Raw genomic sequence first — 23,319 nt, 5'->3', positions numbered from 1 at the left:
TTTGGCTGGGCAATTTTGATCATTATTGTCCAAGGAAGAACCCTCTCTAAGGAGTTTATCACACAAAGGAGATTAGGAGTTTATCCCATGAATATCCCAGAAAAATTGTGTAATTATGTGTAATGATTTTACACAATGTTGCACAAAGCCCACCATTAAAGTGGTCTCAGAGAAGCATTAGTGCGCATCTTTTTACTTTGGGGATTTCAACGACAATGCATTTCTGACATCATTTTATTTGTGCAGTTCTGTGTGATAGTAATTCACACAATTACTCACCATTTCCACTTCATTTACGGGATGATTTAAATGTGCTTTATTCTCTTTTTAATGCCAAAATCAGCCCCAGTGTGATAAACTCCTAAGTTTGCTTAGGAAGCACCTATGGTTTCAAGTGCCACTGCAGCTATGGGCTTCCTAAAGATGCTGGCCCTGCCCCAATGTATATATGATGAATTTGGCTGTGTGATCCAGTGGCCTCTTCTTTTCTGTCACTGCCACTACAGTGGGCAAGAGGCAGGAAGCCTGTCTATAATCAAGTATGACTGGGCAATGAGGGTCTCCAAGAAGCAGAAGCCATTTAGTCAGGCCTTTCTAAAATCTAAAGCTGGGCCTGCTGACACATTAAGCTGTCCGTGTTAGACTACAGCAAATTTCCCACTAACCACAAGAGGCAGATCATCACAGCATGGCAATTGTATGCACTTGCTGTCAGACTCTTGGCACTTGAGCTCTTAATCCATTTACTTGGAAAGAGCTCCCTATTCACTGCACCGGAGCATGTTTCTAAGCAAATGTGAAACCATATAATGGCTTGTATCCTAGGATAAATGAGGCAAAGAAAACACACAAAATGAAAGTTCTCTCCAGAGGGCCCTTTTGAATACAGTAGTGCTAGTCAAACCACCCCAGATGGGACAGACCTCCTAAAAATGACCCTATCTGAGTACTACCTTGAAAGATGCTGCCATAACAGCAGTTTCCTGCTCCAACAGCAGATTATAATAAACAGTATATAGCAGAGAACAAAGAACTCCCCAAATCCCCTAGCAAGTAAGCTTTATGATCAAACAAATCAACAAAACATGTTTCCCAAGCTCTTCAAGAGAGAACAGGATCAGGGCTGTCTCAAGTAATTTTGCTACTAGAGGCAAATGATATGATGGCACTTTTCCAGTGCCATCATGTCATTTGGCACTTTTCCAGTCCCATCATGTCCAATGCCATCATGTCACAGAAAAGCCAGCTGGCAGTTGAGTCTTTCTCTAGAACTAGGGTCTGTTATGGGATACCCAAAGGCAAAAGGCTTAGGTGGCAAAGGGCAGGCATCATGCAAGGCAGACAACTCTTTCCTCCAACACCATGCTGTAGCTTTCCTAAATCTGTCTCCTAAAGTGGCTGCCTCATTTTTCCTAATGGTAGAGCCAGTCGTGGGGATTAGGAAGTTTGCATGGAGCCCTAATTCTGTCATGTTCCAGATGAGGCTCCACAACTTGTTTTACTACAGATTTCTGAAAGCATGAATAGCCTATCATGTAGTTGTACCCTGAGACTGCACACGGAAAGCTAATGTTATTCTTGAGACAGTGCGAAGGAAGGATAGCATTACTGCTTAATGATTGTGTCTTTGTATTTTATACTTTGTATGCATTTTAGTGGTTGTAATCCTGCCTCGATCTGCAGGGAGGGGCGAGAAATATAAATAAATAATAATTATTCTTATTATTATTAATGCAACCAATTATATATATATATATATATATATATATATATATATATATATTGAGCCAGATGGAATATTGATCTGAAGTGGGTTTCAAATAGGGTTTAACATTTTTACTGTGATTTTTGCAGCTTGTAGTTTTAAGAGGTTGTATTCTATACTTTTAGAGAAATGCATAAACCTGTAGGTTAATTGTGTGTATTCCACTTTATGATTTTCAAATCAAGAAGCAGAGAAAAATGGAAATATTTCCTTTTATCACTAGACTTGAATTAGTTATGATCGAAGCTCAAGACATTGTTATTGTCAAGTCAGCTTTGATTCACGGTGACTATGAATGGGGGACCTCCAAGGGGACATCAACATCCTTGTTCATTCTTCCAAGCTCAAGGCCACAGCCTCCTTGATTGACTCAATCCCTCTATAATTTGGTTTTCCTCTTTTCCTACTGTTTTCCATTTTATCAAGGTATATCCTATTTTGAAGTGAGTGATGCCATCACACAATGTGTCAGAAGTACAGTAGCCTCAGATTAATCATTTTGGTTTTGAGTGAGAGTTCAGGCTTGGAGTGCTCCTGGATTGACTGATTTGTCTTTAATTCGTGGTATCCTTAGAGTTCTCCTCCAGCACCACAATTCAGATAAGTTGATACTCTTTATGTCAGCTTTCTTCACTGTCCAGGTTTTACTACCATACATAGAAAATGGACATACTATGGCATGGAGGATTCTGACTTCCATATTTTCCACATTTTGATATTTTCCATATTAGCAGACTTTTAAAAAGAAATAGACTATTGGTATGCATTCTGTTCCTAGTGAATTATTTGTCCCACATGGGATGAGATCAGCTTCCACTTCATTTTTTAAAATTGTGGGTTTACTGATAAGAGGTTCTTCCTTGAAGGAATTTGTCATCCTATCATCTCTTATTGTTCTTCACTGTTTTGCTTCCATTTTGTTCTGATCATATACAGTTGTCCCTCCATATTCGCTAGGGTTAGGGAAACAAGACCCCCGTAAATATGGAAAAACCGCAAATAACAAAAACACAGTTTTTACCTGAGAGGACACCTCTCTAGGAATCTCTAGGTCCTCCAGGGCAACTCTGTGGTCAATGTCCAACATACACTGACCATAGAATGGCACTGGAGTAGCTACAAATGGTCTTTCAGTGCAACTTTTAGTTAAAGTTGACCACAGAGTTGCACTGGAGGACCTAGACAGTCCTAGAGAGAACATATTAATGAAATCCGTGAATAATCAAAGCCGCAAATATGGAGGGATGACTGTAATGTGTTCTCCTACTGATCATATGGCACCTACTGTATATACTGTACCTGACTGTAAGTTGACGTCATGTATAAGTCGAGGGCAGATTTTAGGGCCAAATTTACAGATTTTGCTATGACCCATGGATAGGTCAAGGGTAAAACTTAGGGGCACGTAACAAAGGCTCTAAAGGATGAAGCAAAGGAAAACAATGCCAAAGAACTGACAAAATTCCTTAAGGCATAGCTGTGCTCTCACTGAAGGCTGGATGGCTGAGAGAGCAGAAGGGGGGTCAGCGCTCTCAGGAAAGATGACACTCTTGCCTTTCGCCAGGGGATAGTTCCTATATAGAGAGTCAACGTACAGAAGTTACATTGACCCATGGATAAGTCAGCTCAGGTTTTTGGGGTCAATTTTTTGGCTAAAAATTCTAGACTTATACATGAGTATCTACAGTATTATATATCCTTGGTTTCAATTTCCCTTTGCTTTATGGGAACTTGCGATTGCAGTCTCTTGTTCTATGTTTTCTATTGTCGTCTTCTATCTCTTTGCCCTGGTTATTATCAAAGTTCTCTTTGTCCACATGCACAAGTCACTGATTCAGGACTGTGATACTACTTCTGGCAGCTTTTGCTTTTGCTTCTCACCCGCCCACAACCATTTAGTTTCATCAGTCGTCCCAATGAACTTTTTCTTTCTTTTTGGTTACAGATCATGTCTTTTTGCATTATTCCCTAATAAGAATATCCTTACTTTTGGTCAGGGTTCTTCTGTTTCTCTACAAGGCTCAGTAGTGTAAACCTGGTCTTTATAAGCTATACAGATGTTCTTTAGCTTTTACGGCAATCCTTATACAGTACTTTGTTTTACAATTTCTGCCTCCCCGATTCATACTTCTCACATTCTGCGTCCCTGATATCATATGTAGCTTTTGATTTTCTTTTCACATCTCTTCACATCAACAGCCGAATGTCCGTCCTTTCAGTCTGGCTTCTGCTAAATTGCCACTAGATGGCAATGCCATACTAACATTAAAGCAGGTGCCTCCTTTGAAGAGCTGCTGGATTTAGGAGAGAGAGAGCCGTCTCACAAAATTGCTGGCGTGATGTGGCATAGTTAGTGATTGTGGCCAGTAACAAAACACTCAGAATTCTGGGATTTGTAGTTTTGTGAGGATTTAGCCTTCTCTGTCAGAGAAGGTGACCCTCGCAGTGCCCTCCCTCCAAATGAAAGCAAAGGCTAGAGAAGAGACCAACGACGTAGTGACGCCACAATAGGGGACTGACGTCACACGCCGAGAGGGAGTGGGCGGGGCGAGAAAGACGAAGCCTGTCTCTGGGTAGAATTGATGCAGACGTTCTTTTCCCCGCCTCGGGGGTGAAACGTCACGACGGCAAAGGCGGGGGCAATTACGTCACTACCGCGCTGCTGTTCCACTTTCACTGCTCCTGCTGCATTCTGGGGTTTGTAGTTCACTGAGGACTAAGAGAGGTCTTAGGCATAGAATTCTAAATGCCATTTAGCGAGGCCCAAAACCCACTGCAGAAACAACCCAGTTTGAGACTGCTTTAACAGCCTTGGCTCAATGCTAGGGAATTCTGGTAACTTGTAGTTTATTGTGGCGCTAGCAAGTGTCCCACGAAACTACAGTTCCCAGAATCCCCTAGCATTGAGCCTGGGCAGCAGTCTCAAAAAATGGATTATTTCTGCATTGTTGGCCTTCTGTCAGAGAGCCCTGGTGCCACAACAAAATAGAAAGCCCCAAATTCCTTAGCGTTAAGCCAAGGGGCAGTTAAAGCGGCCTCAAACTGGATTAGTTCTTCAGTGCAATCGCAGCACTAACGAAGAAAGAAATCTCGCGGCCTTTCCCGCAATATTCTCGCGAGACTAGGAGAATAGGGACGCATTAAGCGCCTGGAAAGGGGGGCGGACCATTCTCAGCTACCATCTCCCCCCTTTTTTTCTATCGAGATGGTACATCCGAGTGCGTAGTGCGCCTGCGCGCCGGTCGGTGGGCGGAGCCTCTCTGTGTGTGAGTCACTCAAGGCGTAGAGGCGTCTTCGGCTGCCATTTTGTAGCGTCTCCGCTCCCGTTGGCAGCTCCTCCTCCTTCCGCGTCTCATCCTTCTTTCGAGCGGGGACAGGAGGGGGGCTTCGGTCGCTCTCTAGGCCCCTTCGGTAGCAGCGCTGTAGCCAGGCCCAGCCTCGCTTCCTCCTCCTCCGCCTCCTCCTTCCTTCCTTCCTTCCTCCCTCCCTCCATCCTTCCTTCTCCGCCATTTGCTTCTCTCTCTTCCTCCCCCTCCATCGAGCGTAGGCGATGGGGACCAGGCTGCTGGGGCTGAGCAGCGGCAGCAGCAGCGGCAGCAGCGGCAACAGCAGCAGAGCGGGCGGCCCGGTCCTGGTGAAGAAGAGCGCAGCGGGGATGGGCGAGCTGGGCTGCTCCTTGGCCCTGGAGGCCTCCTCTTGACATGGCTCCCGCCCGCTTCCCTCGAGCCAGGCCCAGCAGCAGCAGCAGCAGCAGCAGCAGCGACGCCAAGGCCGCCTCCACCGGCTGCGGATAGGCGCCACCGACACACACCGCCCCTTCCCCAGGCCTCCTCCCTTCCTTTATTACTACTAGTAGTATTACTCCTAAACCAAGGGGAGCTCTCTGCTTCCTAAGCTGAGGAAGCAGGGAAGGGAAAGGAAAGGAAAGGAAAGGAAGGGGGTTCTTCCAAAGAGGCAAAAGCAGCAGCTCTAAACCTTCACTAAACCACCACAAAAAGGGGAGGGAGGGAAGAGGGGCTCCTTCCCTGTCACCACTTCTTCCCCCTTGTTTGCAATCTGTGCAGACTTTTTACTCCCCCCTTCCTTTTATCTTTTGGCAATTGACATCTTTGGCCCCCCATTTTTCATTTTAATTGTAATTTTTCCTTATCATTATTATCATCAAGTTCAGAAGGCCATGGCTGCCAGGAGGAACAGTTCTGGGCGGTGGAGGGAGTAGGCAGCACAGGCCCTTGCTTTCCTCCCCCTTTTCCTTCCTTTCTTTTGGCAATTGAAATCTTGGCGTGTTTCCCCCTCCCTCCCTCCCTCCCTTTCATTTTTTTAATTGTCATTTTTCCTTATTATTATTACTATTATTTAAAGTTGTGAAGCCCATGGCTGCCAGAGTGAATAATTTGGGGTGGAGTGAGTAGGCAGCACAGGCTAGCCCCTTCTTTCCCTTTCTTTCCTCCTCCTTTTCCTTTCCTTCCTTCCTTCCTTCCTTTTCCAGCCCTAGCCATGCCCAGCCCCATCTGAGAGGCAGAAAGAGAAGAAGGAGGAGGAAGAAGAGGAGGAAGACCATCCTTTCTGGCTGTTGCCTGTGGGACAGACGCAGGGAAGGCACGCCTTCCTGGGATGTAGGCCTCCCCTTTTTGCTTCAGACCCAGCCAAGCCTTCAGGCCAGAGAGGCTCCTCTTCTCTCTCTCTCTCTGTCCCCCAATGGCCACCGCCATGACCCCTCTCCTCTGTGACAGACACCGCCTCAGGGCGACCATGTGCCTGAGGACCAGCAGGATGAAGCTAGAAATGACTCTGCTCTTTCCCAAGCTCCTTGCTCCTCTGCCAGCCAGCACCCCCTTCCTCTTGTCTGCGGTTGATGGTTTTCTCGTCGGTAGGGAAACAACGTCTAACAGCCTCCTCCCGGGACAGCCGCTCCTCCAGCTCTGCAAACCCTCCTCCGCTTTCTACCAAGCCGAATAATTCCTTTTTGTAAAAATATAAAATTAAAAATAAAAGCCAGGCAGCATAGCAATAGCAAAACAAACACAACTAAACCCCCCCAAAAACCAACCTTAATAATAATAATCAGCCGAGTCATGAATCCGGGCGGGTTAGCACACTGTCTTTAATTTCGATTTTATTTGGGGTTTGTGGCAGAGGGGGGCGTTGGGGCGAAAAACCAACAACGACGCCCAAATGGATTGGGTCCATGCCGATTGTTGCTTTTTCTTATGCATACAAATTGTGATAAGATTTCCCCCCCCTTCTCGCCCGTTTATTCCCGTGGTTTAAACAACTGTGTATATCAGTGTATTTTATTCAAATTTCTTTGGGCTTTTTGATAATACTGCGCAAACTCTTTTTTTTTCCATCCAACGATGGTTGGGCTACTACTTATTTTGTTTTATGACCCCTCTAATAAGACAGTCTCGTAAAACAATTGCCAGAGGTGCATTTTTTGGGTTACGCCTGTGTTTTCCTGATTCAGTGGTATGGGCAGGAATAAAATGACTTGTTTCTGTTGTACTCGAGTCTTATGAAAAAAGGGCCCATAGTTTAGTGTCGGTTTCCAAAGGCTTTAGCACCATCTGTATTACAAAATGGGGGACCCAAACTCCCGGAAGAAACAAGCTCTGAACAGACTTCGCGCTCAGCTTAAAAAGAAAAAAGAATCTCTAGCTGACCAGTTTGATTTCAAGATGTATATTGCCTTTGTATTCAAAGACAAGGTAATCTAAGTTCTGGTTGTTAAAGACTTGTATGTTAATAAGTGATTTCAAAACTATCGTAATTAATTGTCCCCAAACTGATTTGAGAACAAATGTGGATAATACTAATAAAAATCTATTAAACTGTTAATCTTAAACTTAGATCTAGCTTTGTTGAGGCTCAGATTCAGATTGTAGTTTTCTTAGTGACTAGTTTTTTGTAATGCTGGAAGTTCTCATTTAGTGACATTTCATTATAAAATCAGTCTATGTTGCTCTGTTTATAGAATCTCCTGTAACATTCTATACCTAACCTTAGTATTTTTAAAGGCTGGGAGTAATTCTTTTATTAGGTGGGATGTAAGCTTGGGGAATGCACAAAACCAGTTGTAAAATTAGTGGAACCTAACTGCTTCAGCTATTTTAACTCATGTTGATTTTATATTGAGAGAGAATTATGTTTTCAGCATCTTTCACTGACAATAATAGTTAAAGAGTGGACTTCAGCTGAGTTGACACCATTTCTGAATTTGAGTGCAACTTCCTGTGTCTGAAATGTTTCTGTTTGAAGTTCCTTAAGCGTTGAAAGCATTGTAACTACAAATTGATCAAAAATGGTTAAAATGTAATGTTCAGTTTGCTTAAGATCACTTTTTTTACTTTCTTTGACTAGAGGAAAAAGTCAGCGCTCTTTGAAGTGTCTGAAGTGATACCAGTAATGACCAATAATTATGAAGAAAATATCCTGAAAGGTGTGCGGGATTCCAGCTATTCCTTGGAAAGTTCCATAGAGCTTCTACAAAAGGATGTAGTACAGCTGCATGCACCCCGCTATCAGTCTATGCGCAGGGTAAAATCTTTCGTTCCTTCCACTTTCAAATGTTTTGCTAACATTCTTGGTTCCAGTTATGTTCCTATATCAAAAGTCTAGATCAAGGATAGGCGACCTTGTGTTTTCCAACGTTTTGGAATACAGCTACCATCAGTCCTACGTAACATAACCAGTTGACTGGAATGATAGGAAATGCAGTACAAAGCATCTGAAGAATGGTTGGTTACCTTCCCTTGATCTAGATGAGATGCAGAAGTCTTTTAGCTGAACCGGGTACCTTACATGTGCTCAGTGAGGTTTCTGTCCCTATGAGCAGTAAGTTTGCATCATTTATCATTGCACTTGGAACTTGTTGTGTGATACAGAGAATTGGTGTGCCCCCCCCCCCCCAAAATAGTGTAGGTAAAGCATGTGATTTGAAAAATTTTGCCTGTGAAGAAAGAAATATATGTTGGAATATTTAATTTTACTTTGTCTAAGAAGTTCTAGGTATCCTGGCCTTGGTCAACTATTTCTCACTTCCTCTTTCTGACACCCTTTTCTAGCACAGTCAAATCATCTTGTTAATCTACTGTATGTGTGATTGGAATACTAGCAGTAATCGACAAATATGTCATAATGTGAGGTTTATTTAGTTCTCACTGGAGAAATTAAACTAATAGGCTTGATCTTGGGAAAGGCCCCTTCCTTTTATGGAAGATTTTGTAGTTCCACAGAGGATCCTGCACACAGCAGGTGGAGGGTGATTTTCCTTGATTCCATCTTCCCCCTGCACCTGTCTCACACTGTTTGGCTACAGTAGGGAGGAAAATCAACTAGGGTCCAAAACACAGTGCAGAAATAACCCAGTTTGAGACCACTTTCACTGCCCTGGCTCAGTGCTAGAGAATCCTGGGAATTTTAGGTAATTGTGGCACCACAGCTCTGAAAGAGAAAGCTAAATAACTACTGTATCTGGTTGTTCCTTTTAACTCAGAAAGTGTGCTACCACTCTGAACATTTAATTACAATAGGACTGGTTTACCATCTCACAGTAGAAAAGTAGATTTACTGCTAGATAGGTTGCATTGTGTATTTTGAGAATAAAGTCAAAAGAACAGGAAAAATGAAGGAAGTTACATTGGTGGTTACAGCTGTTAGCATTTTTCTTGTGACCAGTATATAGGTGTTTGCATACTAGACTGTTGGACGCTGCTGACTTTTTTCCTTCCTTATAGGATGTGATTGGCTGTACACAGGAAATGGACTTCATACTTTGGCCTCGGAATGATATTGAGAAGATAGTCTGTCTTCTGTTTTCTAGGTGGAAGGGATCGGATGATGAGCCCTTTAGGCCTGTTCAGGTATGGTGTAAATTTTCAGGTAGTGTACTAACAAACCCCAAGTAAATTTTAAGCACTTGAAATGAAATTGCTCCTTTTCTTTATTCTATTTTTAATTGACCCTGAAATGTACATATGTGTGCATTGGTGTGCATAAAAGTTTAAGTGTTACTTTTACCACAAGGTGTTCTAAATTTAATCTTTGTATCTGTACGCAGCTGTTTCGAGGCCAGTTTGTATTCGGCCAGTCTATAGCTTTGCTTTTGTCTTTTGTTTAGCAAACATAACAGGATTTGACCAGTATAGTACTCCTGCTTTATATATAATAAACCAAAATGTTGTTTCTTTGTATAACATTAAACATGGGCATAGTATTTTGAAATACTATCCTTACCATTTTCCTTTCTATCTGGTAGAAATTATAGATGTCTTCAGCATTGTGATAAGGACACAGCAGTAATTTAGCATTCTTGTTTATTATATCTTCTTGCTCTCTGAAACTTGAAGTTATCTGTAAATTTTCTTAAGTCTGTTCTTCAGAGGTGGGCAGAAAGTAGGGCTAGATCTACTGTTAAATCTCTGGGTGATTTGTCAAATCGTTGACAAGGCTTCTGATCACCAGTTATTTAACAAAAGCAGCAACAAAGCAACTTCATGACTTAAATTATAATGCTGAAATTGGGGCAAAGGCAGGGGATGTAACCAGAACTGATTTTTCTATGGAAGGACTATGGGCTTCTGTTAACTTAGCTCCTGAGGGTAGAATGCTTTAATTTTGACTTTTGCACCAGTCTCTCATTGGTGAGACTGGGCTTCTAGCTTGAAAAATAGAGCACTTGCAAGAATTACTTAGCTTTCAATTAGTGTTTCTTACACATCTTTATTTAAATTACTGTTTCATATTCTATTTTCTGCAGGCCAGGTTTGAATTTCATCATGGTGACTATGAAAAACAGTTTCTGCATGTACTGAGCCGAAAGGACAAGACTGGAATTGTTATAAACAACCCTAACCAGTCAGTGTTTCTCTTCATTGACAGACAGCACTTGCAGGTAAATGTATTTGAATAACTGTTATGCTTACATACTGCCTTTAAAAAATTTTTTTAAAGGCTATCCTAACTTACATGCAGTCAAGAGGCACATATAAAACTGACATGGCAGAATACTGAACATATTTAGATATCAGGGTTTCTTTTTATTGAGTAATTTATAATATAACCCAAAGACAACACCAGGAAATAATGCTATATACCAAGTCGGGTTGCTTTACGAGTGCAATGAAACATTCACTAGATGTATTCCTTTTATGCTATAGAATTGAGCTTTGTATGTATGCATCAACATTGTTTGTCATTCTGACAGAGTTTACACTCAGCTGTCCCTTGTGAGTGCAACAGTTTAATATGTCCACTCAGAAAAAGCACTTGGTGTAGTGCTGTTTTTGAGAAAAGCAGACTTCAGGTCTTAGGCAGCACCACACTGTGCTAAATTTTTCACTGTGCTTTTCAGTTGTACTGTTTGTAGTTCTGTATATTCTTGAGACAGGCTGAGATAATGCTTTCTTTGTTTCCCCAGGAAGTGCTGTGCATTAAAATAGTTTCTCAAATCTCTCTTTCCAGACTCCAAAAAACAAAGCTACAATCTTCAAGTTATGCAGCATCTGCTTGTATCTGCCACAGGAGCAGCTCACCCACTGGGCGGTTGGTACCATAGAGGAACACCTCCGTCCATACATGCCAGAGTAGGATACTGGCCAGCAAAATGGGGAAGATCACAGAATGCAGGAGTGTGTTTTTTCACTTTTCTCACCATTTATTCTTTTGGAGTTGAAGAAAATGGACACATGTTCAGAACACTATCCATCGTGGAACTTGATCATCCTGGATTTTTTTTAATCATTTGTATCTCAGAACTTTAATTTTTTTTTAGATGTTTTCTGCATGGACCTTGTGAAAGAGAATGCTCTGCATATTTCTGCACTGTATGAGCATCTTACCAAAATGTGAAATGAAGGGACTGTAATACACTGAAAGAAATGTATCTGAGAGCACAAAGTGATCATTTATGGTGGTGTTTCCATTTGTGCTGGTCATGTCCCCCAATACCAGTATTCATAGGGTGAGAAGTGAATGTAATGGTCTAAAAGCCTTATAAGCTTTGCCGTTAACATGATTGTATCAGCTGTGTCAGATTCATTCTGATGAAAGAAAGTCTATGGCTTGTTACAGTAGATTGCTAACCATGGGAAAGAAATTTCAAGGGGAAAAAAGCATCTCATTTGGTGTAGGCACTATTTGCCTCTTATTTTGCTTGGCCATGTTTAAGTTTGCTGGCATTCTCAGTTTTGGATCTCTTTCCCCAGTTTGCTGTATAACTAAATGTAGAGTGTTCTGTTGAGTTGAATACATTTTTACAGACCTGGAGTCTGAAGTAGCCTAAAGCAGCTAAATTTTAAAATAGCAGCTGCAGAAACTATATTGGCAGAGGATTATTTTTTTCTGAGAGTTGACTTCTTGCTGGTGAACTGCGTAGGAAATACTGGTTTCCAAAACATTTCTTACGAGAAACCCTCTGAAGTTCTTTCTTGGGATGGGGGTGGGGAAGGGAGGGAGGAATATTCTGAAGCAGTTGTGGATTTAATTGTAAAATATTGTTTGGAGTGTCAAAGCTGGTTTGACAAAACATATTTTGTTTAAGATTGTGCAATGAACATAAGGAAGACTACTGTATAGTTTTGGCAAAGAATGCTTTGCTTAAGGGTTGAGTAATTTTACTGAAGTAAATCTGTATAAGCCTACTCCCTTTGGGTAAATCTAGTGCTTATCTGTTTAAAATTTGTATTTAGCTTTTGTTTGGAATTGGAAAAAAGGAAATAAATTAGTTGAACAATGACCTGCTCTGTTCATTTATATATTAAAACCCTCTAACTTGCAACATATTTAACATACAGGCTCTTAATATGACATAGTCTGCACAAATAAAATGGTTTGTATTATTGTAACATGCAACACAGCAATTCAAAATGCAGTGAATGCCAGATATGAGGTAAGGTACCAAAGATACTTCAACAGTATGGCTGTTTATCTTCAAAACTTATTTAGGTGAATTGGTCTTTTATATGGGCAGCTTTTGAGCCTTGGAAATAAGTGTGATACTTTAGGTAATGATATTAAAGAAATGGCAGCTATATGTATCATTTCACTTTTTGGCAGTTTGATAGAAATATTCAAGATTGCAGACACAAATAGTCAATTATGTCTTCGGTTTGTTCATGCCTTTTCAAATTCATATATTTACAATTTATTTCCTACACCTTAATTTACCATCCTGCTGCCAAAGCAACCAAGACACTTCACAGATTAAAATATTTAGTGGCTTGTAGTGCAATACAGTGCATGTCTGTTTAGAATTCCCACTGGGTTTAAGTTGGCTTACTCCCAGTTAAGTATGTTTGGTGCATACGTTGACACAAACTTCTGCAAAATTGACCCAAAAACCTGGGTCAACTTATACACAAGTCAATACAATAATAAGACAGCAGGGAGAACTATCATTCACTACCCCAAGCCCCTTCCCAGCCCAGTTGCCTCCAGAGGGGACAGCTGGGCTGGGAAGATGCAAGGGCTAATGCTCCCTCCCCAAACCTGTTCCCAGCCTGGTTGCCTCTGGAGGGGGCAGCCAGGCTAGGAAGACAGGAGGAGGGAGCGGACAACCTTTAAATCAATGGTTACATGCCCTTAAGTTTTACCTTTGTCTTATCCACGGGTCATATAAAAATCCAGAATTTTGGCCTCTCCTCGACTAATACGCAAGGTCAACCTATACACGAGTATATATGGTACGTGTAAGATTACAACAAGGAACAACAGGAATACAAGCAAATTTAGGCATTGACAACAGTTTTCTGGTGATAAGTTCTTTTTTGAGTGAAGGCTTTTCTGAGAAGGAGAATCCAAATTGCATTTGATCATAAGTAAACCGGTTCAGTGGGCCTTGTGACAATCGCTAAATTAAATCATATACTGTATGGTCACATTTCTATGGCATGACCGGATATAACTTACGTGGAAGTAAAATTCCACCGCATGGTATGGTATAGATTCCAACGTGTGGTAATATCCTCATGTCTACTCTAAATGTCATGCAGATGAGCAGAAGTCTCAACTCTACAGTAGTACCTCTTTCTAGCCTTCATCCTGTGCCTATCTTAAACCAAGGAGGACAGATACATGGTAAGCAACTGATGTGTTTGTTATAGTAGTAGCTATTTTGCCCCTTTTTACATGGTCCAGTGCAGCAGGCATGTTAACAAAAGCTGGTCTGCATTCAAACTAATGTCCCATGAGCTATGTCCCTCAAAGATCCTCAATTCATAATACATTTGAGCTTTGTATCTTGGTCACCTACACTAACTGACTTGATGAATTCTAACAATATTGTTTTTTTCAGTTATTGCCAGGGGTAGGAAATGCATGGGACTCCATTCATTCATTGGATTTATATCCCACCTTTCTTCCGAAATAAGATTCAAGGGGAAAGAACACAACTAAAATGTTAATTACAAAATTTTAAAAGAATTATTAAACATACTAGTATTAAAACATAACAATTAAAAATACAACATAGTTAAAACCATTTCAGTAAAATATTAAAAACATTAAAGCATTAAAAAACAGCACACTAGTTACACTCACTACATATGTAACACCACAAATGCCTTGTAAACAAGAATGTTTCCATCTGCTGCTCCAGCTCTGACATTCCCCCCCCCCCTGCGATTTAAAAAGGTTGAAATACCACTCCTAAACCTTAAATTACCAGCAGTAAGAGCATTAAATTAAACATGTTGGCATTGGGATTCAAATCCTTTTTCCCTTTGGTTCTGTCCATCAGTGGAATGTGGTCCCTGAGAGCTACTTTAAAACTGAATTTGGACCATAGGGTGAAAGAGAGTCCCTCCATCCCATCCCCAAACCTAGTGGCTGCAGTTTATAGCAATCATGACATTATGCTTGTGTAGGTTTCTGATTCCTCTACATTTAGCTCATTCCTCTGTACTTTGCCTCTCTTTCAAACTGCAGCAGCATCAGCAAAGCACACTGAGAGATCTGATACAAAGTGTTAGAGAGAAGGATGCTAAAGGAGGAGGGGGTGAATCTTTTATTTATTTTAGCAGCATGTAAGCTGGTCCTCTGGAACTACGTGGCCCAGATTGTGTAAAGTGGTTCTGATATCCTACAGTAAAGTAGCAGGGGCTGAAATAACTCCTTGATGCATCCTGCAGGCAAGCTATCATCCCTCTTAACAGCCTGATAGAATTTGGATGGGCAGAGCGAGCTGTATTTCATTTCACACAGCTAGTCAATCGTTTTGCCATTGACAATTATTTAATAATTTTTCACTTTCCAATATCCCAAATGTGAGCAAGATAAAAAGGCAAATGGAAACTGCAGGGAAACTTAAGTAGTTATGGATGCAGTGGATGAACTGTGGCAGCACAGGTAGATATACAATAGCTAACACTGGCTGAAAACACACTGAGGAAATAATCCAGTTTGACCACTTGAACTGCTCCTGGCTCAATGCTAAAGAATTCTGGGAATGTAGTTTTGTGAGATATCTAGCCTTCTCTGTCAAAGCTCTGATACCACAATAAACTACAATTCCCAGGATTCCCCAGCAGTGAGCCAAGGCAGTTAAAGTGGTCTCAAACTGGATTATTTCTGCAGTGTGTTTTGGACCATTGATTGCTTCATGGATTTCACTATTGTTTGAATACCAGAGTTTGGTAATAATAGACCATATATTGAAAGATATTGATTTTAGCTTTTTTTTTTCACCCTAATGTTTTAGTGAAAGTGGTTTTGTCTCATAAATGTGGTTAGTTTCTAAGAAAGTGTAGAGTATCTGTATTGTGGGAAGGTTATATCATAACTCACAAGCCTGGTTCCTTAGTAAGGAGGTAACACTTTGCAGATGGTCTGGAGGGGCCCTTGAAAACACGTTCGGAATTAAGACAATTTTGTTGACATGGGATCAGCCAAATATAAGTATGCATCCAGAAGGAAGATCTGTTTTAGAGGTGCACACAGTAGAAATTTGACACTTTTCAGTGGCAGTGCTTCATGCCAAACTGCTTATGAAACTCCTTAGCTGCAAGGCATTTATCAGAGTAGATTTTATGTCACCTGCTCCAGAAATAACATGGTCAACGCTTCTTTTACTACATAGAATTAGGTGTGTCTTTCTTCAAAGCTAGGACATGGCATCAACATAGTGAAATGAATGGGCCCCTGTATCTTGTCCCCTCTCTCTTACTGCAGTACTGTATTCAGTATTTATTATATAGACTGCAAATGAATTTGCTATTAAAATAGGAACATTTGAACCCTTCATCTCTGACTTCAGGTCACAAGGGAAAAGAGACCATCACTCCAGGGAGAACACATGCTTTGTATGCCACGAGTTCCAGATTCAATCTCTGGCACAAGTAGCTAAGGCAATGGGTCATTTTCCAAGATTTGACATGTGACTATGGATGATGTATTGTTTTCTATTTGTCAGTGTATTACTTTTATCAGATTCTCATTGCTTACAATAAATAATGCAAAATACAATTATGCCATCCTGAATGCCTTATGCAAAATACGTTAAAGCAATGTATTATATATGTAGTGGCAAAAATATCTTTCATAATTTGGCATCTTTTTGGTATGGCTGGGGTGTGATAAAAATAAGCTTGAGAGAAATAAAGAAGCAAGTTTCCCAATTAGATCCATAGTCAACTTGGTTCCCATGCTGGAAGAAACCCAGGACATTTAATGGATACATAGATGGATAGACTACCCAAATGCAAATCATATGACTATACAGAGAGCATTCAAAAGTAGAACTGAACATGTCACATACATACCTTGACAACTTTCAGCTGTATGTGTGGCTCTCAAGATGCTATTGGATTGCAGCTCCTGTCATCCCTCACCATAGGCTATGCTGTGAATGTCAGAGCTGAGATCGGGTCTCTCCACTTTCACACCTCCCATGGGCTAACATAAACCATGAGCCTTATTCATTTCCCCTGAGTTAACACTTCCTATAACCTGGTCCTTGCCAGGTCATTACACCTTCAGATACTGTATGTCCCAGTGGCCCTAGCAATAGTAGCCAATAGTCAGAATGCTGGGAGCTGAGCTCCAACAAATCTGAGGGGTGTGCAAGATTCCTATCCTGCAATAGAGAAAACTACACTTGTTCTTCCATATTCGGTAGGGTTAGGGACACAAGACCTCCGTGAATATGGAACAACTGCAAATAACAAAAACACCATGTTTTTACCTGAGGGATCACCTCTCTAAGAATCTCTAGAACCTCCAGGGCAATTCTGTGGTCAATATCTGCCAATGACCATAAAATTGCACTGGAGGAGCGACAAATGCCTACTGGAGTGTTCTCTGTAGGAATCTCTAGGTCCTTCAGTGTGACTTTTGGTTAAAGTTGACCATAGAGTTGCGCTGGAGGACCTAGATATTCCTAGAGAGAACATATTAACCAAGTCCATGAATGATCAAATCCACAAAAGTCAAAGCCACAAATATGGAGGGATGAGTGTACTTCCAAATCAATAGGTAATACTACTTATTTTAGCTTCTACTGACTCTTTACTTGGTGTACCATCTGAAATTAATCTCCAATATTGCTAACAAAAGAGCTATTACTTTTTAACCTTTGCATGCCACCTTTTGAAGGGTCTATGTTAGAGATCAAAATAGCTGCTAATGTTTACGTTATCATAGAACTGGAAGAGATCACAAGGGCCATTCAGTTCAACCCCCTGCCATGCAGGAGTTCACAATCAAAGCACACACACACACACCACAGATGGCCATCCAGCTTCTGTTTAAAGACCTCCAAAGGAGATTCCATCACTCTTTGATTAAAGGAGAGTATCCTTTGTAATGTATCTTTTTCCTTTTTGCACCTTGCTTAGCCTAATGTGTCTTTATACAACTTCCATCATTATATGTAGTTAGTATGGATGGGATAATAATGTATCACACTCTCCCGCCTGCAATCCTTTGGGACATCAGAAGAGATCTGCTGTGGTATGAAATCCCCACACACTAATTTTGTACAATGAAAGTCCAAAGATATCTGCATAAGCATAATTTTAAGGAATACTCTGGTAATTACCAAGTACTGAGATTTTTGTGAGCGGCTGGTGCCTAATTAAAGTTCTCCTGCATGTGTAGATTGCTTTGTCAGCTAAAAGTAGGGTGATAAAACAGATCAAAACAACCATTCGTCTATGCACAGGTGCACAAACTACAAATTGCATTTTGTTTATTTTCTATTATTCAATTTTACATATATAATTATACATTGTTTATTAATCAATAAAATTACAAAGAGATGCATACTACTAATTTTCAGGGAACACTGCAGTGAATATGATTCACCTAGTAGCTTCTCTGAACCACCAAAAGCTTATCAAGTGCACCAATATAAACAATTTTGCTTCTGTCCATCCTATCATTTGGTGGTGCTTAACTCTTAGAGAGCATCACTAAATTTTAACGTGAAGTGAAACTGTTGGACAATGAGGTTAGTGATTGTCCAGAGAAATGCAAATGCAAATTCCAGCGAAGAGCTGTAGAGTCATAGCCATAAAGTGTTCTCTTAAGTCAGTTAAGTAGCCATGAAGAAAAACTAATCCACAGTAATTGAAGTTTTATAAAACCAAATTTTATTGAAAAATAGCAAGTCCTCACCATGCTAATGATAAGGTCAATTACTTTTACAGTCTTCAGAACCAATGCATACTAGTCAATAACTTAGAACATTATGTATAATCAATTTATGTTTAGTTAGTTTGACATTCATTCAGTGCTGGATTCAAAGTACATAAAATAGCAGATCATTCTTATGATTCCAGTAACGTCTCCTGAACAGAGCAACATGGACTCTTGCAAAAAATCCCAGTTTGAATTTAAGCTAAACTGAAAGTCTCCATTTGTTTAAGGGAGAAGATCCAGCAGAAATTCTCACTGCAGGCTGGGGAAGGAGCAGAAGAGAGGCTATTTTCTCCCAGTGCCACCTCCTACATTCTTGTCTTGTTCACGTAAATAGATTTGTGTTCTTTTTGCAATTGTGGTTGAGACTCTACCCTTTTGTTATTGGTTGTTCTACCCTAGTTGGACTTACCACTGGATGCAGGCCTCTGTTGTTTCTTTGGATGCTCTTCTTCAGCAGGTTAGGAGTCAAACTAATGTTTTCTACACCACAATTTCTACCCCCCTCCAGCATGAGGACAGATTATAACCCTGCATTTATAATCCATATTCTGAGAAAAGAGATCTGGAGATGCCTCATAACCAAAGATACATACATACTTCAGATGAACAATAAACAAGATTCAGACAGTGAAATTTCATCCTTAGTATTGTTGTGAAGTTACTCTGGTCTGCTTTCTGAAAGCCCAAAGCTTTCAATGAAGTGATGACTTCCTTCAATCAGTGTCCTAGGTGTTTGGTATGCCTTCCCTGGGCTATCAGTCTTCCTGTGGCCTTGTTTGTTAAATCCACAGTGGTGAAGGCCAGGCTTCTTCCTTGCTTCAGAATCTTAGCAGTGATCTGGATTTCATCTCCAATCTTCGCTGCCGACATGTAGCTTGAATGTGACAAGAGGGGAGGGGGATATTTCTTATATTTACAACCAGATTTCCATGGTTCTCTTTATTTCATTTTATCTTACCAACCCTATGAGGTAGTTTTGGCTGAGAAAATAAATTGCGGATCCAGAGTCACACAAGGAAATTCACAGCTGATTTTGCACAAAAAGCAGGCACAAAGCAAAAGTCAGTGTGCAGTTGTGAATAAAAAAATTGGGGAACTTGTGGCCCTCCAGGCTTCCAACTCTCACCAGCTGGATGATCACTGTCAGTGTTGAGAGATCATGGAAGTTGCAGACTAACCTTGGAAGGGCCACATGTTGGCCTCTCCTGCCATAAAATATTGAGAAGACCTGAGTTCAAAGTCCAAGTTAGCAACAAGGGCTCACTGATATCTTACACTATATGAAGCAGACTAGGAAAAATGTGGGAGGCCTGTGTCTCAAATATACAGCATGTCTTTGCATGCAGAAGAGCCCATGTTGAATCTCTGGCAACTCCTAACAAAGATTCCTATGTAAAACCCTGGGGAGTCCATTACCAGTCAATGCAGATACCTAGATGAACCAAAACTCTCCTGATTTGGCATATGACAGCTGCTATCAGCTTATGTCCCTAGCTTTCAGCCTTCACTTCCTACATGTAAACTAAGGAGATTATCAGACAGTGATGAGACAGGGATGGGAGCGAAGCATATCACTCTCCTGTCCTTATCACGATTACACAAAACCATTTCATACACATCACGCTCATCTTGTCATTATCCCACCACTGAAGTGGAACTGTATTAACGCAAACTCCCTTTAATACAAAATGATAGGACAATTCCACTTCACTGACAAGACAATGACAGGATAAGTGCGACATCATTTGAAAGTCTTTCATGCAATCACGGTCAGTTGCAGTTCCCTGACAGGACACTGAAAAGATGAGCACAACGTCATATGGAAATCTTTTTGGGATTGCACAATAAAGATGGGAAAAGGACAGGACAAGGATGTCCTTTGCCCCATCCAATAATCTCCTCATATTAGCAATACCTGCTTCAGAAGTTGTAAAGGTAAACAAAACAGAAATAAGGGCTGCAATACATACAAAGAACCTCAGTGCTCAGTGTTTCAAATCGAAGGGTAGCCAGAACCAATGCAAGCAAGGAAAAGGCTCATGGGCTGTCAAATCACGTGAAGATGTTGTATGTAAAACATGGGTGGGGGAAATGCAGCCCAGAAGCAGCATGTGGCCTCTGACTCCCATGTTTGCAGATCCCAAAGACTAAGCAGCCCTTCCAAAGCCACCAGACCATACTATTTCCATTTTTCCCCCCAGATTAATTCTGGCAAGAGGCTTGGGGTTGTTGTTTTTTGACGGTGAACCATTTCCAAATGCATCCAAACCATCCACAAAAGTGATAGTTTCCATGCTTTCTCCCCACAAGCCCCCCCCGATTACAAAATATTTTCCAGACTAGGCTGAAAAGAGCAACCCAGAAGACAACCCGTAAGAGTCTACTTTGGAGGGTTTCTTTTGCCTTACGATCATGACAAGAGTTTCCAACCCACCTATAAACACGGCTATAGGTTTTTTGGGGTTTTCAGGCTATATGGCCATGTTCTAGAAGAGTTTGTTCCTAACGTTTCTCTGAAGATGCCAGCTACAGAGGCTGGCAAAACGTCAGGAACAAACTCTTCTAGAACATGGTCACATAGCCTGAAAAACCCACAAAAAACTATAGATGCCGGCCATGAAAGCCTTTGACTTCACATATAAACATGGCTGTTTATAACTTTTCTCCCCCAGAAACCTCCTTTTTGCAAAATGAAACCCAGGAGTGACACAACTTCCAATGCACAACCAATGGTCCTCTATGGCCCATTCTGCTCCCCATAAATTGCCCACCCTGATGGAAAGGATGGTTCCCCAAAAGTAGTGGAGCATTCAGTGCCAAAATCTCCCTTCAAACCACAGTAGCTGTTAGCTGATTTTTAAAAGGGCCCCTTTTAACGAACACATGCCCTATTTGCCTCAATTGCTGATGAGACTATCCCTGGTTTAAATGGAAACCAGCATTAACACAACTCCTTGCTACATACGTTATGTTCATATCCACGCTGACTCCTGGAGAGCCTCTTTCAGTGCACAGCAAAGCTGCTGTCGATACAACATCGACAAGCGTTGCCGTCAGCCCCCCGTGAAGAGTTCCTCCCCGGTTCGTGTGCTCTTCTGCGACTTCCATTTCACAGACAACCTTTTCAGGGCCAGCAGACAGAACTGTCATCTGGGAGCAGGGAGGAAAAGAAAAGAAAGCCAACTCTGTTAAGTCCCAGTAAGTCTCCTACAGACCAAAACAGAATTACAGTCAGACAGGGCTTGAGAAAATTTACTTGTTTTGGACAACTACATTCAGAATGCTGGCTAGAACATTTTGGGGTGTGGTACAATGGTTTAAACGTTGGACTGTGACTCTGGAGACCAGAGTTTGATTCCTTGCTTGGCTATGAAACCCACTGGGTGACCTTGGGCAAGTCACACTCTCTCAGCCTCTGAGGAAGGCAAAAACAAGCCTCCTCCAAACAAATCTTGCCAAGAAAACCACTTGATAGGTTTGCCCAGAGAGACAAACAGGAAAGACGAGCAGGACTGCAACATAATGATGTAGTAGGGAGGGCTCCTGCTTATGGGGCTAGCCACCCACATGTTATTCCAGGATGTTTCATTCCAGACCCTTTTCCCTACTGTTTTTCTACTTTCCCAACTCTGTTTCTATTACATTGCACAACCTATTGGACTGCCCCCCCCCTCTTTTGGGGTGTTTTCTTCATGACATTCTCATGTTCTTCTGCATGCGGGCGATACTTATCTCCTTGGTGTGCATGGTGCCATGTCGCAATGGCAGTTGGTGTTCCCATGTCAGCAGAGCAGTGAATCCACTGTAGGTTTTATTGTAATTGTTACAGGGAGCAAAGCCACTCTTTAGCTATTGAAGTGTGATAGGGTCCAGCAGCCTAACTCCTTGACTGAAACTCAGGAAAAAAATAGCTTTCATCATGGCCTTAGTTACGGTGGCCATATGTTGGAATACTTTGGTGTTCACTGTGTGCTGTACAAGTCACTTGTAAACCAAAGCAGCATTACAACTAGGATTACCAGCCAAGAGTGTAAGGAGCAATGCCCTTCTGGGCCCATTAAGTAATTCCTCACTCAGCCAGCCTGACCAAGGTCACCCTCACAGCTCCATAAGGGCAAAGCAGCCTGCAATCCCAACCATGGTTGCATCCACGCCGGAGAAATAATCCAGTTTGACATGGCTTTAACTGGCATATAGGGCATGTCCTGCAAAAGGAGGACACCTGGTCACTGTGCCCTAAGGCCAACCTATCCATGGGTTTTCTTGGCAAGCTTTGTTCAGAGGGGGGTTTGCCATGGCCTTCCCCTGAGACTGAGAGAGTGTGACTTGCCTCAAGGTCACCCAGTGGGTTTCCATGACTGAGTAGGGACTCCCCAGGATACCATCTTTACTAAGCACTGAAACAACCTGCAGGCATCTGACTAACATCTCCAATTGTTTTTCCCCCTCCTGTTTGGTTTGCCTGATGAAGAAGAAGCCCATGGAGCTTCGGAAGCTTGCAACAAATATAGTAGTCTGCATTTCGGTTCGGCCCATAAAGGTCTCACTGCTTGGTGGGTTTGTCTTTGAATCTGCTAAATGGCCAACCCAGCCAGCCCTGGATGCTTCTTTCCTTACCTTGCTCAGCACTCGATCAAAGCCCGGCGAGTGGGAGAGGGCTTTCATCACCTCGCGAAGGGACTGGACGGTGAGGAGACTCATCGTGGCTCAGGAGCAGCAGACAACCACAGGGACCACCCACCTCGCTGGTCCTCAGCGTTCCATCCCTTTGATCTCAGCGTTCTAGAACGCGTCGCTTCCAAGTTCCACCTGCCGAACGTTCGGCGCCGACCTGAAGCCACGCCCATCTGAGCCGAACCTCCAGCTTCCTCAAGGGAGGCCTATGGATAGGAGGAGAAGGAAGAGTCGTCACTGCGCAC

General features: G+C 41.8%; 2 protein-coding genes across 2 annotated transcripts; one reads left to right on the top strand and one right to left on the bottom strand.

Annotated features, from left to right (window-relative positions):
• Positions 1–5,045: 5,045 nt before the first annotated feature.
• On the top strand, positions 5,046–12,500 carry CUNH6orf62 (chromosome unknown C6orf62 homolog). Its single transcript, XM_089516858.1, has 5 exons — positions 5,046–7,473; positions 8,126–8,302; positions 9,502–9,627; positions 10,524–10,658; positions 11,228–12,500. Exons 1-5 carry the CDS (start codon positions 7,345–7,347, stop codon positions 11,351–11,353), a joined length of 693 nt encoding a protein of 230 aa, XP_089372984.1. The 5' UTR covers positions 5,046–7,344; the 3' UTR covers positions 11,354–12,500.
• Positions 12,501–18,092: 5,592 nt separating this feature from the next.
• ACOT13 (acyl-CoA thioesterase 13) lies at positions 18,093–23,258 on the bottom strand. The gene is made up of 3 exons (XM_089516857.1): positions 23,018–23,258; positions 21,366–21,550; positions 18,093–19,274 (listed from the first exon to the last, which is right to left on the bottom strand). The coding sequence occupies exons 1-3, from the start codon at positions 23,099–23,101 to the stop codon at positions 19,118–19,120; spliced, it is 426 nt and encodes a 141-aa protein (XP_089372983.1). The 5' UTR covers positions 23,102–23,258; the 3' UTR covers positions 18,093–19,117.
• Between the last annotated feature and the right edge of the window lie 61 nt (positions 23,259–23,319).

The sequence above is a fragment of the Sceloporus occidentalis genome, unplaced genomic scaffold (genome assembly GCF_023333645.1).
Source record: "Sceloporus occidentalis isolate IW3139 unplaced genomic scaffold, rSceOcc1.0.p SCAF_3, whole genome shotgun sequence".
In the NCBI taxonomy this organism is placed as follows: domain Eukaryota; kingdom Metazoa; phylum Chordata; class Lepidosauria; order Squamata; family Phrynosomatidae; genus Sceloporus; species Sceloporus occidentalis.
This window is presented reverse-complemented; position numbering and strand designations above follow the sequence as displayed.